The sequence below is a fragment of the Colletotrichum lupini genome, chromosome 5 (assembly GCF_023278565.1).
Source record: "Colletotrichum lupini chromosome 5, complete sequence".
NCBI classification, from domain to species: Eukaryota; Fungi; Ascomycota; class Sordariomycetes; order Glomerellales; family Glomerellaceae; genus Colletotrichum; species Colletotrichum lupini.
In genome coordinates, this window is record NC_064678.1 from 1,907,513 (window position 1) to 1,922,501 (window position 14,989).

The 14,989-nt window shown below is 46.8% G+C and overlaps 6 protein-coding genes and 1 non-coding gene across 7 annotated transcripts; 4 read left to right on the plus strand and 3 right to left on the minus strand.

Annotated features, from left to right (window-relative positions):
* Nucleotides 1–1,503: 1,503 nt before the first annotated feature.
* Nucleotides 1,504–1,725, plus strand: CLUP02_09958 (uncharacterized protein; the record flags this gene model as incomplete). Its single annotated transcript, XM_049288934.1, has 1 exon — nt 1,504–1,725. A coding segment is annotated over one exon (222 nt), but the record flags the coding sequence as incomplete, so codon positions are not given.
* A 3,526-nt stretch (nt 1,726–5,251) lies between these two features.
* CLUP02_09959 (uncharacterized protein) lies at nt 5,252–5,684 on the plus strand (the record flags this gene model as incomplete). Its single annotated transcript, XM_049288935.1, has 3 exons — nt 5,252–5,311; nt 5,371–5,514; nt 5,589–5,684. The coding sequence occupies 3 exons, from the start codon at nt 5,252–5,254 to the stop codon at nt 5,682–5,684; spliced, it is 300 nt and encodes a 99-aa protein (XP_049146079.1).
* A 336-nt stretch (nt 5,685–6,020) lies between these two features.
* CLUP02_09960 (uncharacterized protein) lies at nt 6,021–7,222 on the minus strand (the record flags this gene model as incomplete). The annotated part of the gene is made up of 5 exons (XM_049288936.1): nt 6,021–6,552; nt 6,612–6,660; nt 6,808–6,893; nt 6,970–7,116; nt 7,188–7,222. 5 exons carry the CDS (start codon nt 7,220–7,222, stop codon nt 6,021–6,023), a joined length of 849 nt encoding a protein of 282 aa, XP_049146080.1.
* A 458-nt stretch (nt 7,223–7,680) lies between these two features.
* CLUP02_09961 (hsp90-like protein) lies at nt 7,681–9,847 on the plus strand (the record flags this gene model as incomplete). Its single annotated transcript, XM_049288937.1, has 2 exons — nt 7,681–7,944; nt 8,009–9,847. The coding sequence occupies 2 exons, from the start codon at nt 7,681–7,683 to the stop codon at nt 9,845–9,847; spliced, it is 2,103 nt and encodes a 700-aa protein (XP_049146081.1).
* A 591-nt stretch (nt 9,848–10,438) lies between these two features.
* Nucleotides 10,439–10,520, plus strand: CLUP02_tRNA163. The gene has a single exon. It is a non-coding gene; the product is annotated as a tRNA-Thr (tRNA).
* A 300-nt stretch (nt 10,521–10,820) lies between these two features.
* Nucleotides 10,821–11,207, minus strand: CLUP02_09962 (uncharacterized protein; the record flags this gene model as incomplete). Its single annotated transcript, XM_049288938.1, has 2 exons — nt 10,821–11,096; nt 11,190–11,207. 2 exons carry the CDS (start codon nt 11,205–11,207, stop codon nt 10,821–10,823), a joined length of 294 nt encoding a protein of 97 aa, XP_049146082.1.
* A 939-nt stretch (nt 11,208–12,146) lies between these two features.
* Nucleotides 12,147–14,255, minus strand: CLUP02_09963 (bacterial alpha-L-rhamnosidase domain-containingprotein; the record flags this gene model as incomplete). The annotated part of the gene is made up of 1 exon (XM_049288939.1): nt 12,147–14,255. One exon carries the CDS (start codon nt 14,253–14,255, stop codon nt 12,147–12,149), a length of 2,109 nt encoding a protein of 702 aa, XP_049146083.1.
* Nucleotides 14,256–14,989: the final 734 nt, after the last annotated feature.

Consider the following 14,989-nt stretch of genomic DNA (forward strand, 5'->3'; position numbering starts at 1 on the left):
TAGGGTTCGTATATAGATACTAAAAATCTAATAGCGAATACGAGGTAATTTATAAACTTTAAAAAGATCTTTTTAAAAGAGAAATTATACTCTGGGGGGAAGTATAAGGTCTTATAAAAAACCCTAACGATATTTTACGATTATTATAAAAAAGTCGGAATTAGGGAATACTAATACTATTTAGTAATTAATATCGTACTCGTAAGTAAAGCCTCTAATTACTATTACGAAGCGGTATATAATTTCGATTAAAACGACTTTTTTAGTATAATTAACGTAATCCGAAGCCGCTTCGAGACCTATAATAAGAACCTAGAGCTCCTATCTAAGCTACGAGCGATTTCTTTTATATTTATAGCTAGGATAATAAAGGGTAAATCGTAAGTAGAGATCCTTAAAGAGCTTATCGATCGAATTAATAAGCTAGTAAAAACCTAGCTAAATAAGAGGATAAACGAGCAAAAAGTCGGATATTTTTATACTATAGTTTAGCGTATATTAAAAGTAAAAATTACCTTATACTAAGTACTTAAAGACTACGAGACGCTCTACTCGAGGCTAAGATCTAGTTTTAATATTAAAACGAGAATACTGCGCTAAACCTACCTTTAGGTATACGACGGCCCTTATAAATAATATTAAGTTAATTAAATATATAATAAGAAGGGAAAAGAGGCTAAATACGGTAATCGTTAATAAAGAGGCCTAGATTCGTTAAATAAGTAAAGATTTAACTTATAAGTAGGGTAATAGAAAAAGTAATACTATATTTATAAAAAGGATAGATATTAGTTAAGTAACTACTCCGAGGAAGAGCGTACTAAATCGTACGAATAATATAGAAAGTTGAGGGTAGTAAATAGTAAAACTAGCCCTCGTCGGTTTAACTAATTCCTCGTTATATATAAGGGTAAATCCGGGGGCACGGAACCTAGCGATAGTAGCTAAAGTAGCGGCCTAAAGTATATACCCCCTATAAAAGATTCGGAAAATAAAAAAGATCTTACCCCCTATACTAACGAATTAGATTATAACGAAATTAACGATATTAACTACTCTTTTTTTACTCCGTTAGCCTCCGGAAAATATATAAGGCTAAATAAATAAAAGGTAGCAAAAGCTCTTAATAAGTAGGCTTTTATTTACGAATAATAAGAGAAGGTCCCTTAGATAACGGATATAGAGGTGGCTAAAAGGGCGAATCTAATAGGGCCGAAGCCTATTCTCTTAATAATTAAGGAGAAGACGCTATCTCTCTCGATATTTAAAAAAAAGGAATATAATACTAAGTATATTTAGGGGTAGCTAGAGGGGTCCTTTTTATACTACTTAGATCCCTCGAATACTAAGCTCGTATAAGTATTTTATATAAGCGAAAGGTACGGCCTAGACGATTTTTATAGAATTATCCTAAATATTAGGGTATTATAATAGTTAATTAGAGGAAAAGGGTAATTCTAAGCGCTATAGAAGATCGCGCTAGTAATACTTAATATATTAACGGCGAGTATTACGAAGATTAGTTTCGGCCTAAGTAAGGAAATCGTTGCCCTAAGTATAATAAAAATAGAGACGTACTTCGGAACGATAACTTTTTATATTTTACCTGTTAATACCCCATTTCTCTTATATCTAAAAGATATAGATCGACTAGGTATTATATTTAATAATATAAAGAATAAAATCTCTAGCGGTAAGCACTTTAAAATAGTCGAACGACGATAGGGGTATACGTTTATAAAACTTATTAATAATACGAAGTTAATTAATTACCTAATAAAAAGTAAGCTTAGAAGACTATACTAGAGATTTGGGCACCTATTAGTTACGAGGCTATATAACCTCTTAAAGTAATTAGGTAATAATAATATCGAAATAGGGGCGCTAGAGTAGTTAATAAAAGTATACTACTAATACTAGATAAATACGCAGAGCCTATATAAATTTAAGTTTAAATTGCGTAATAAGCTTAATATTAACTAGGAAATCGTTATTAATATCTTCTATTTAAATAGTCGGCTAGTACTATATATAATCGACGTAGCTATATCTTTCTAAGTAGGGCAATTCCTCTAAGATCTATAAGTAAAAATAGTATAGGTAGCCTTACGAAAAAGCTAAATCGATATATACTAAGGACCGCTAGACGGTATTAGAACCGATGTTAGTACTAGCTTTAAGTTAGTAAAATTTAGGGATAATACGACGGCCTACGGTATATAGCTAAAAGTCGTACTTATTAAAGCGCACTATAGTATTAGAAAGGTAGAGAGGGCATACTAGTAGTTAAAAAGGGCGTTTAGAATTATTAAAGAGGAAAATCCGGATTTTACTAACGACGAATGCCTCTAAATAGTATTTAAATACTATAACGATACTATGGGGCCTAACGGACTTATACTAACGCTATTAATATTTAGAGCATATTTAAGAACGACCTTAGCCTCGCTACTATCGCTAAGTATAAGCTAACGAGCCTAAGTAGTTAAAAAAGTAATATAAATACTGCGCGAGGTAAGTATAAAAAGGTAAGTTAACGAGGTAATTACTATATACAATAGGCCCGATATAGGGGATAATTTAAATATGCTACTAAATTTAAATATATAAGTATAGTACGAAATTACTTAATAGTGGGCTGGGCTATATAAGTTAATTTCCGTTAACGAGCGCTCTTATATAGTTACGAGAGATCGCGACTAGCTACTCGAAATATTAATTACGGTAGTTAGACCGTACTATATAGATCCTAACGAGGTAATTTCTAACTTATAAAAAAAAGAAGAGCTAGGGGAAACTATATAACCCGCGGTAGAGGTATAGGAAATTATCCTCGACGAAATCGTCGTAGTAATATTAATAGATAACGAAGAAGAGGAAATTACTAAAAGGGTACTAATATTACTAGCGAGATATTATAAAAGACTATAACGGCAAGCCCTAACGCGGCAATTTATTATTAATAACGAGGTAATTAATACTTTTTATATAGTAAAAAAGAAAGCCGATTTCGAGCTAGTAATTAAACTATATAAAGAAGGCGTAATTATAACTACTAAAAAGCCGTATAAGGGATTAGATCTTATCGAAATAGATACTTTTTATAATCGAGAGGTCTATCGATTTATCTTATATAACCTAAAAAAATATATAAACCTCTATATATTTAAATTACGAATAGTTCGTAAGATTAAAAGGAAAGGAATACCCTAGCCGTACGAGAAGTCTAGATACGTAATTTAGGGGTATAGCGACGTCGAAAAGGCGACGCTACTTATATAATTACCTACTATATAGCGCTATAGCTAATAATTAATAATAGTAATAATAGTATTACTACGGAAGAAGGGATACGAGATTTAAAGCTATAATATTACCTAGGCCTCTACCTAATCGGCTATAGGGCTTATAAAGAAAATCCTAGCCTATTTACTAAAGGAAATAGTTAGTAAGTACTTAGAAAGCACGATTATTAAAGTGCTTAAGCTACTATATAGGCTCGTAGAATCGGGCACCTATTAGTAAGCTACTTATTACGATTTTTATATTAATTAACTATTAATAGTTACCTCTACGTACGACCCGTGCTTACTAGTTACGGAGTACGAAGGTAACTAATTTAGGATCGTTAGAATATAAACTAACGATATATTAGGCCTATTTAATATTAACTTTATAAAAAAAGAGGATAAAGAGCTTTAAAAAGCGGGCTTCGTAATAAAGCTAAAAGAGGTCTTTATAATAAATACCCCCCTAGTATTTAATAGCGAGATTTTTATAATCAAAAGGGAAAACGTCGTTTTTTAATAAAAGGGGTAGGGTAAGAAGATTAACCTCGTCGATCCGAACGTAACTAATATTAAAAAGCGGTATAAGGCTAAGCTCGCGCGAGGGGTATATATTATAAGTATTTATTAGCCCGAGGCGACTTTTAACTACGCTAGGGTAGTATAGGCTATAGATCTAACTAAATAAGACGTTAAAGTACTTAATAAGTAGCTTAAGTAGTAATAAACGAATCTCGATCGAAGTCTCGTTTATTACCTAATCGACTTTATAATTAGTAAGCTCTATATCTTTATTAATAAGTTATTTACGAATAATAACGACCTTATTTCGTAATTAGGGTATATTATTATCCTAGTTAACGAGAGTATAGGCGAGAGCGAATTTACTATATATAGTAATATAATCTATTACTTATTAATTAAAAATAAATAAGTAATAAGAAGTGTGCTAGCGTTAGAGGTCTATAGTATAATTAACGACGTTAACCTCTCCTACGCGATTTTAATAACGCTAAAAAAAATTACCGATCGAATTAGCCTTTTATTTATTCTAACGGTTATTTATACCGATTCCTATTCGCTATATAAATACCTTATTAAATTAGGAATAACGAAGGAAAAGAGGCTTATAATTAATATTATAGCCCTTAAGTAATCGTACGAAAAGCGTAAAATACTCGAGATCTATTAGATTAATAATAAAAATAACCTCGTAAACGCTTTTATAAAAATGGTACTAAATAAGGGATTAGAGTAATTTATAAGTAGCGGAAAAGTTATTATATAAATAGAGGAATAGGTTATATAAAAAGAGTAAAGAAAAGGGGGAAAAGGAGACGACCTAGTAGACGGGCCCGAGGTCGAATTATATTTCTAACTATAGCAGTTAAATTAATAAAAAAAAGAGAAAGTTAGTATTAGATTAGAAGTCTAATTTAACCGCGGTATATAGCCGACTATATAGGGGCTAATTAGGGGCCCTATTTACGATTATTATAGCTAGCCTAATGTAAGAGATTAGGCTATGAGCACTTAACCAGCGAGGCTACAATGTAGGTATGGGTGTATTGTAAGACTAAAGCTTGCAGAGTCCTTCGTAAGGGCTCTGCTTCCTAGAAAGTTCTTTCGTAATGAGATCCGTGCACCGGTCGCTGAGTCATCGGCGTCCTGTCGCCGGCCGCATCCCGAATCCATTACACCTAACCTATAGTTAGAACCTCCTTTTTATACCTACTACGTAGATATTTATATAATTTAATTAATCTCTTCGTTAACTACGGTTCGAACTAACTACCCTGTAATAGGGATATTAACATTAATGGAATTTTATGTTATATAAAGGGTCAGATCATCTGTCGACCGAGAGTTGCAATCACTCGACTCTTCACTCACAACACAACTATCACGACCTCTCAAACACTTTACTTCAAAACCACCTTCAAGCAGCACTTCATATCTCCAATATGCAGCTCATCAACTTTATCTTCGTTACTGCCATGACCATTACATCGGTTAATGCTGGCGTAGGTGACCTCTTCCGGTCCGGCCAGCTTTGATGCAGAGTCGCTAACACTCGATATAGTGCATGATTGCAGGGAGCTACGATCCCAATTGCTGCTGGGGCGGTAAAGATAACGTAGATGCCTGTAACAGGCAAGGCGCTTGCAACGTTGCCGGCGACACAGAAAATTACTGTGCCAAGTTTGGAATCACCCCGCAGCAGTGTGTAAGTAGCCTCATGAACTGCCCCTTCTGCCCCAAGACATCACAGAGGACCTTTCTGACGTGCTCTCTGTCTAGGATGCCGATTGTTGCGACACACGCACCAAGAAAGGCAAGCCTTGTCCTAAGGGGAGGAATGCTTGTGACCGCAAAACGGGCTGCCCTAACAGGTAGACTATTGCCGTTGCAACTTCGCACTGTTCAGTCTGCCCATCGCTTAGTATCTCGCTTATCTCGCTTATCCCGCATAGAGCGGTTACCGAAACTGGGTGATTCTACCATCGCTTGGACCTGGCTAGCACTCTTAGCATACCTACCTTGAAAATAGCATTCATTCAGCTCAGTGTGGGCCTGGAAACTCGCCCGTGTCCCATTCTTCAGTGTCTGGATGTGTCTAGATATGCCCAGCCATGTGCAATTATCGTTGAGGGTGGTCAAAATTAACCTTGAATTGAGAGTTATACAGTCTGAGTCAAAAAGTGTAAATAGACGGGAGTTAATTGGCCTGTCTTAATGTCTGCTGGTAGGTTTTGGATAGAGCAAGTTCTGTAAGCAACTCTTTCTGCGGCTCCTTGGCAGCGGTGTGAAACGGGTCCCAACTGATGTAGGGCAGGCATTGTAGTTGAAGCCGAGAATAGACGTCGTGAAAAGAGATGGACCGTGCAACGACCCCCTGGCCGTTGCCAATGATGCGGGCGGTTCAGACGCGGGGGAGATGACATGTGCTGGCATATCCGTAAGGCGCCGCCGCAGACTTAAGCCAGCAGCCCAGCACCCAATCTCGGGGCAGATTTCACGAAGGGGTGGCGCTTGGTTTTCAGCCTCGTCGATGGGTGGGATTTGTGGCAAGGGTATTTCAACGCCAGACGACTGGTTGCTGGGCTTAACTTCGCCCGCGTTGACATCGAACCATTCAAGGTGGACCTTGGAGCAAACAGAAGTATCTAGCAAACAGTGGAAGTGTCGATTTCTGCTTGAGAACATTGAGAACGGGGATCCATCGTTCGGAGGCGGTAAAACTGGAGTAAAAGAAGACTTTGGACTGGACAAACAGACACTGTTCATCCCCACATCGAAGCAGGCACGGAGGCACGGAGGCACGGAGGCAAGGGAGAATCAATGGAAGGCAAGAAGCTGTGACCACCGGACGCTACGTGAGGTACCTAGGTAGAGTGACGCCTCCCTTAACCTTCTGAAGTAGGTATAGGGTAGGTAAGGTACATACAAAAGAGGTTCCTTACATAAGGTGAGGTACCTAAGATAAATACACTTGAAGCTGTTTACAAGGTAAGCGCACCTAAGTGGATGGCGGTAAGGCATCCCTTCCCCAAATGCATTGGATGGCGATTCTCTTCTTTTCCATGCTGGTCTGAGTCTGAGGTGCTATGGAGGCAGGCGCAGGCGGCAGGCGGCAGGCAGGCGAGGAAGGCACAAGAAAAAAAAGGGACCCTCGTCCCACACGGTGGCCCCCGCAGATCGGCCAATCAGAGCCCCCGCACGGTTGCTGTGGTGGCAGGGCAAGCGAATCAGAGAAGGGTCTGGAAGGCCTGGAGGTGATGGAATCGCATAGAATTCTTGAGCTGGGGGGGTGAGCGTCGCTGCCTTTCTGCTTTGGGGTCCAGACGGCCACCGGGACTCCAGACGCCTTTTTCTTTTTTAGCCTCCTCCTCTTCCCACGTCGCCTTGACTTTCAGACTTCTTCTTCTTCGCATCTCAACTTTTCTCTCCCTCTCCCAATTTCTCTCTTCTCTCCTACTCCCCCAAAAGAATCAATCTTTCCATCGTCGATTCGTAGCAGCGAAAGACCTGTTGCATTCGTAGAGAAGCTCTTCTCAAGGTAAGCCCGCCGAAACACACCCCGCTGTCCCGGCCTGGTCTCGATGCCGTTTTGCCGTCCCTACCGTCACCCCTCACTTCTTTTTCGATTGGAACTTGGTATCTCGCAATTCAAGCGTCAGCCTCGTCAGTGATTGAGATTGATCATCTCTGCATCATCTGCCCTGGAGATCCAATCCCGCGAAGTCGGCGACAAGGCTCTCCTCCCCCCGCTCTACTACCCCTCCACAAATCGCAGCCTCACCGCCACACAACCACCTTTTCCAAACAACATCTAACAAATCTTGACAGAATTACGACCGTTACGCCCTAGATACCCACATCCTCCATCACAATGTCTTCCCCGGAGACCTTCGAGTTCCAGGCTGAGATCTCTCAGCTCCTGTCACTCATCATCAACACTGTCTACTCAAACAAGGAGATCTTCCTGCGTGAGCTTGTTTCCAACGCCTCCGATGCCTTGGACAAGATTCGCTATGAGTCCCTCTCCGACCCCAGCAAGCTCGACTCGGGCAAGGACCTGAGAATCGACATCATCCCCGACAAGGAGAACAAGACCCTTACCATCCGTGATACCGGTATTGGTTTCACCAAGGCTGTAAGTACCACATGTTCCCAATATTTACCACTCAATTGCAATGATCGGTAGCTGACCTCCTCAGGACCTCGTCAACAACCTGGGTACCATTGCCCGCTCCGGAACCAAGCAGTTCATGGAGGCCCTCACCGCCGGTGCTGATATCTCCATGATCGGCCAGTTCGGTGTTGGTTTCTACTCTGCCTACCTTGTCGCCGATAAGGTCACCGTCGTCTCCAAGCACAACGATGACGAGCAGTACGTCTGGGAGTCTTCCGCTGGTGGTACCTTCTCCATCACCCCTGACACCGAGGGTGAGGCTCTTGGCCGCGGCACCAAGATCATCCTTCACCTGAAGGATGAGCAGACCGACTACCTCAACGAGGCCAAGGTCAAGGAGGTCATCAAGAAGCACTCCGAGTTCATCTCCTACCCCATCTACCTCCACGTCACCAAGGAGACCGAGAAGGAGGTCCCCGATGAGGAGGCCACCGAGACCACCGAGGAGGGTGACGACAAGAAGCCCAAGATCGAGGAGGTCGATGACGATGAGGAGGAGAAGAAGCCCAAGACCAAGAAGGTCAAGGAGACTTCCATCGAGGAGGAGGAGCTCAACAAGCAGAAGCCCATCTGGACTCGCAACCCCCAGGACATCTCCCAGGAGGAGTACGCCTCCTTCTACAAGTCCCTCTCCAACGACTGGGAGGACCACCTTGCCGTCAAGCACTTCTCTGTTGAGGGTCAGCTCGAGTTCCGTGCCATCCTCTTCGTTCCCAAGCGCGCTCCCTTCGACCTGTTCGAGACCAAGAAGACCAAGAACAACATCAAGCTCTACGTCCGCCGTGTCTTCATCACCGATGATGCCACCGACCTCATCCCCGAGTGGCTCGGCTTCGTCAAGGGTGTTGTCGACTCCGAGGACCTTCCCCTCAACCTGTCTCGTGAGACCCTTCAGCAGAACAAGATCATGAAGGTCATCAAGAAGAACATCGTCAAGAAGGCTCTTGAGCTCTTCCAGGAGATCGCTGAGGACAAGGAGCAGTTCGACAAGTTCTACTCTGCCTTCTCCAAGAACCTCAAGCTCGGAATCCACGAGGACTCCCAGAACCGCAACATCCTCGCCAAGCTCCTCCGCTTCAACTCCACCAAGTCTGGCGATGAGCTCACCTCCCTCTCCGACTACGTCACTCGCATGCCCGAGGTCCAGAAGAACATCTACTACATCACTGGCGAGTCCATCAAGGCTGTCACCAAGTCTCCCTTCCTGGACTCCCTCAAGGAGAAGAACTTTGAGGTTCTCTTCCTTGTTGACCCCATTGATGAGTACGCCATGACTCAGCTCAAGGAGTTCGAGGGCAAGAAGCTCGTCGACATCACCAAGGACTTCGAGCTCGAGGAGACCGAGGAGGAGAAGGCTGCCCGTGAGGCCGAGGAGAAGGAGTACGAGGGTCTCGCTAAGAGCCTGAAGAACGTTCTCGGCGACAAGGTCGAGAAGGTTGTCGTCTCCCAGATGCTCACTGGTGCCCCTTGCGCCATTCGCACTGGCCAGTTCGGTTGGTCCGCCAACATGGAGCGTATCATGAAGGCTCAGGCCCTCCGTGACACCTCCATGTCCTCGTACATGTCTTCCAAGAAGACCTTCGAGATCTCCCCCAAGAGCACCATCATCAAGGAGCTCAAGAAGAAGGTCGAGACCGACGGCGAGAACGACCGCACCGTCAAGTCTATCGTCCAGCTTCTCTTCGAGACCTCTCTCCTGGTCTCTGGCTTCACCATTGATGAGCCCGCCAGCTTCGCCGAGCGCATCCACAAGCTTGTTCAGCTCGGCCTGAACATTGACGAGGAGGAGGAGACTGTCGAGGCTCCCGCCGCTGACACGTCCGCTGTCGAGACTGGTGACAGCGCCATGGAGGAGGTTGACTAAAGGATCTTTGGGATAAAAAATACGGGATACCAGAGAAAAAGTTCATCGGAGTTGGACGGTTTTCGGTTTTAATTGCGGCTTCGGAAGTTTTCCATAATTGCCTCCCCATATTAGATGTATGGGTGTATTCTAGTTAGCCCGTCATGATCATGAGACAGATGAGGTAGACGCTCAGAATTGGAATGTTAAGACAAACAACCTTCTATTGTGATGTGATATATTGTGCCTTGTACTTGTGGTATCTCGTCTTGTCGCCAGTTGGTCGAGTTTGGTTGACTGGCTGTGATATGCCTCTTCTAACATGCTCTCCATAGATAGAGCCATTGAAGAAAGTCGGTATAAAGTGGTTCCCAAAGAAATCTATACCGTCGTTCTCGACTGCAAAGATCATGCACCTTGAGGAACGACTAGCTCATGGCAAACCACGGCCGTGACAGGCCTCCTGATAAGACTTCTTGCGCGAGCAGCCGGTCTTTGACATGACACCGTTGTGTCTGAGCCGCCCAAATTCCAGGCCGGGCCACTGGCTCACGCTCGCTCACGCTGGGTCGCGCGATATGGGCATCCGTGATGCAGAAATCATTTCAGAGAGCCCCTTTGGCTCAGTGGTAGAGCGTCGCACTCGTACTTGTTCGACATGCGAAGGTCCACGGTTCAATCCCGTGAGGGGGCATCCTTTTTGAATCCTCGACTTAAGTTGCATCCTTTTTCCCGTTCTAATCACTTGTATACATTCAGTTGATACTCGGGAGCCGGCTGGTACACTACACGAGGCATTTGGCGTGCTCCGGGTTGAATGTGCAAGGTTAAGTCAAGAAAGTTCTGAATAGTAACTACCTGATAGCCCCAGCGAAACAACCCCCCCTTCCCTTGCCTCCCTAATCAGCCCTTTCTCAATTCTTGCATCCCCTCTTCAATTCCATAACAAGTCAGCTCCTTCCTCTCTAACATCTCTTGAATCGTTCAATAGAGCTCACTGGCCGCAGCCGTAAGCGCCACAAGCACTATTCGCGTTTGCCGAACAACCAGACAGGCAGACAGCGGATCTTCTGCCAGCCCAAGCACACTGGGCGATGCAGAGATTGGTCTGGACATTGATGCATTGAAACCAGCCGGTGTAGGGGCAGGCTCGAGCCTCAATGTTGCTGGTGGTTGCTGCGTTATTGGTGGTTGCCACGTTGCTGGTGGTGTCTGCTTCGGCTACTGGAGCGGCCATGGAGAAAGGCAGGCTTATGGCGGCCGCGAGGAGCTGTAGATACAGGTCAAGATTAGCTTGAAGAGCATCCCTTAGATACTGACAGCGAGCTGTCAAGACTTAGTTGAGGAGAGAGTTTAGTCTTACGAAGCTTTGGAAGTGCATTTTGACTGGATGAAGGGGGGTTTCAGGTGGCGACTGGAGGCTGGCGATGGGAAAAGGGGGGGTGGGGGTTGAATATATAGAAGACGAAGAGCAGAGCTATCGCTTTGTGAGAAGATGTTCCGGCTGCGGCTGCTAATATGTTTCAAAACCAGAACAAAAGGTGATTTCATCGCCGTTTTATATTTCCACTCGGAATTACGATGCGCTTCTTGGTCCCTAGCTATCGCCTCGGCGTCTGCCTCTATGAGGCTATGCTATCCCACTCAGTCCGAGGGCTGACGATGTCTGGGTGACTGGCGCGCGAGTGGATTTACTCCTGGCTGTGAAGTATTGACGAAGTTGGAAGAGAAATACGAGGCGCATAGTTGTGGATCAACTTTTTATCCCTCTCAGACTTGAAAAGTCCATCGTAGGAAGTCCACGCGGTGGATCTGCTGCAGGCCGAGACTCTCGGCGTCAGCTTGTCTTGGGTTCATCATCTTTGGAATGGTTACTGAATTGCCATCTCACGTCAGCTAATGTCGCTTCGTCTATACTTTGACTAACACCTGTGGTTACCCACTGTCATGTTCTTGCGAAAGGATTCAGTTCGTCAAAGTGGGACTAACTCCGAATAGCATATTCGGATCCAATGAGGACTTCACAACAGACCGTAGTTCGAGTCACTTGGAAGACTCAGTCCTTTCAAGGCCGTCGGTACTAGCCTAGTCGAACTGCCCAGCTCTGTGTCATGATCCGGGGGATTCAGCTATAGATCTCGTAGATTTATGTGCCCCTCCTTGTAGCCAGTTCCTGAAGGCCATCAGAATTCGTGATGTTTGAACCATAATCAACCGCCCTGCCAGGTATTCTCATGAGCAAACCAAAGGATCCTTCTGTCTGGGTGGCAATATGATCATAGACCTAGGTTGTCCGGTACTGCTCACGGTACAGTCCTCTTCAACAACTGACCCGACATCCCTCGCCCCTGACTTTCGTCCGCCCTCCTTGGAGACGACCACCATCCCACTTCTCCCCATCAACGAACAAAACCTCACAATACGTAATTTCAAGTACTCCCTCAGTCCCATCAGGCGTCAGAATCTCCGCCTCCAGTATCCCTCCCGCTCCCTGTTCATCATGACCATCACCACCGCCCTCAACCACAACAACAGCCCCATACTCACCCCCCTTCCCATCCCTCCACCCCGCCTCAGCCCTCCTCAGATCCCCCATCTGCGGCTCGAACCGCCACCTTCCCCACCCAACAACCTCAAGCCCGACAACCTTGAAGCTAAGAGCCTGCGTCGGCCCCGTAGACCAGCTGTGCGAGAGCGAAGTATACGCCGCGTCGTAGTTATACCCCCGTTGCGAGCGGTAATACAACGAACCGTTGGCGCTCATCCCCTCCACGAGCGTGGTGCCCGTCATGAGCGGGGAGTCGAGCATGTAGCCCCACGTGCGGCGCATCAGCCGCAGCCCGCGACGGGGTTTCCGCGCGGCGAAATGCGCGAGGACTTCGATGGAGGAGATAAAGGGGGAGATTGTGTCCGGCAGCTCGGGCGTGACGGGCCCGATGGCGTTCCAGTTGCGTAGTAGTGCCGCGGAGAGGGAGGAGGCTTGGGCGGGGGATGTGGTGAGGTTATACTGCAAGGCCAGCGCGTTGCCGTCCTGAGGGAAGAGGAGCGCTCCCGCGGCGGTCTCGTTGTCGCGGTACTGCGAGGCGGAGACGTCCCAGAGGACGGCATTGTACGCCGTCTTGAGCTTCGCTGCCGCGGCCGCCCACGTCGTTGCCTGCTCTCCGCGGCCGTTGGAGCCTGTCGCCGTGTCGGCGGCAAGGCTGGCGAGGGAAGAGAGGGCATGGTAGTTCAAGGCGTTGAGGGCGCTGTTATACCCTCCCCCGCCGAGACGAGCCCAGTCGTTTGTCTCGACTTGCTCTGCGAGGCCTATGCCGCTGCTGGCGTCGATGGCGCGGAGGATGTAACTCGCGCCCGCTGTGATGTTCCCCCACCGGCCGTCGACCCACGCTTCGTCGCGAGTGAAAATCGCGTAGTTGAAGCAAGCGATCAATGTCCAAGCATGATACGTATCGCTCTTCGCGCCCCGTCTCCAAGAGCCAGTCGTCGGGCCCGCGAAGGGTAACTGACCCGTAGAAGCATTCTGGTAAAGGAACATGGTCTCCAGAGCAAAGAACACCGACTCCAACCCGGCATCGCCGAGACCTATGTACGCCGTCGTGCCCGCGATGCCCAGGTCGCCCGGCCAGACTGCGCGGTCTCGCTTCGCGCCGTCGAGGAGCATGGGGCCCTCGACGCCGAGGGTCGCGTTGTAGGCCCAGCCTGGTTTAACTTGAGGTAGCCAGCGGGATGTGTTGGGGGGCGCGATGTTGGTTTGGGCTGTGAAGACGCCGGCGTGCCAGATGCGGGTTAGGAGGTCGTCGTCCGGGGTATGGAAGTGGCCTGCCCAGAGGGAGGGGTTTGGTTGGGATGGGGAGTAGGCTAGGTGGCAGATGATCGAGGTGATTGTTACGGGGCGGAAGGCGTGGAGGGTCAGGTATTTGAAGCCGCCGCGGAAGCGTTCTTTGGGCATGGTGTAGGCGTAGGGGGTTGTTGAAGAGGAAGCGGGGATTGTGACGTTGAGGGCCTTGTCGTAGTCTTGAGTTGGTGTTGCGCCTGTATCGTCTGAGATCTCACGGACGAAGGAGGGTGATTCAGCGAAGGCGAGGGAGAAGTGCGGCTCTGATGAGTTACTGGGTGATGATGATGTATTGTTGGATTCTGCCATCATGGAGAGGAGACCGCCGACGTAGCCAAAGTCTAGGGATACTTGACCTCCTGGCTGGAGGGTGAGGACGAAGCTCCCGTCATCGGCGGAGGTCGTCACGTTCGCGGGCCCGGAGACGGCGTGGACCCGTTGAGGGAGGACGGTCCGGGTGGACGGGCTGTTGATGTACGCTTCCCATGGCCGAGCTGGATTCGGGTCCGTAGTGCTGGCCGTTGAGACAAGTAGGGCGGATGAGGAGAAAAGGAGGAGCGCAAAGTGGAGGAGGCGTGCCATCATTGGGGCCATCTTGAGCAGAGGACGGCGAGGTCGCAGGGAGGTGGGTGTTCCATTGCGATGTCGTGCCGGACGGCGGCTCTATGTGGTTTTCTTATTTCAACAACATGACGGAGCGAGTGAGTGTTTCTTGGCATGCGATCCCGTTCTGGTAGGTCAGGCTTGTGTAAGTCGGCGATGTGGAAGAATTTCCCCGCGTACTCGTGTTAGCGAGATTGACGGGGGTGGATGTCGGGGTAAATCTGAAGCGAGGCGGCGAGCGTTTGCCCGGGATGCGGAGGCGGGGTTGGCGAGAGAGACGATCGCAACTCCAGATCACTGCCAGGGTTTACGTATTCCCTGTCGATCTTCTGTGTTGCACGTTTGACTTGGGTCCTGATCCCAAGGCCTGGAGGCAATAAAACATGTAGAACCTTTTCTCGTGCCAAGTGATCAATCGTACGTCTACACCGTTATCAACCCTACTTTGGGGATTGAGTGTTCTTGGCAAGAGGCTATGATGGTTTCCGAGACGCGAAGACAAGGCAGTGGATAGTCCATCTGTCGATTGCGAAAGTGACCGCAATATTCAAGAGGGACATGTCTATGACAGCTGCTTTCCGGCTCAAAGAAGTACAATTTATCTTGAAGCTCCTGCGTTGACCCTAAGCTTCGACGCTGTTCTCATGGAGACGCCTCAAGTGAGTCTGTCTCGGCCTCTGAACCAGAAGCTGTTATTCGATGGCACCTAGTTAGAACCCATTGCC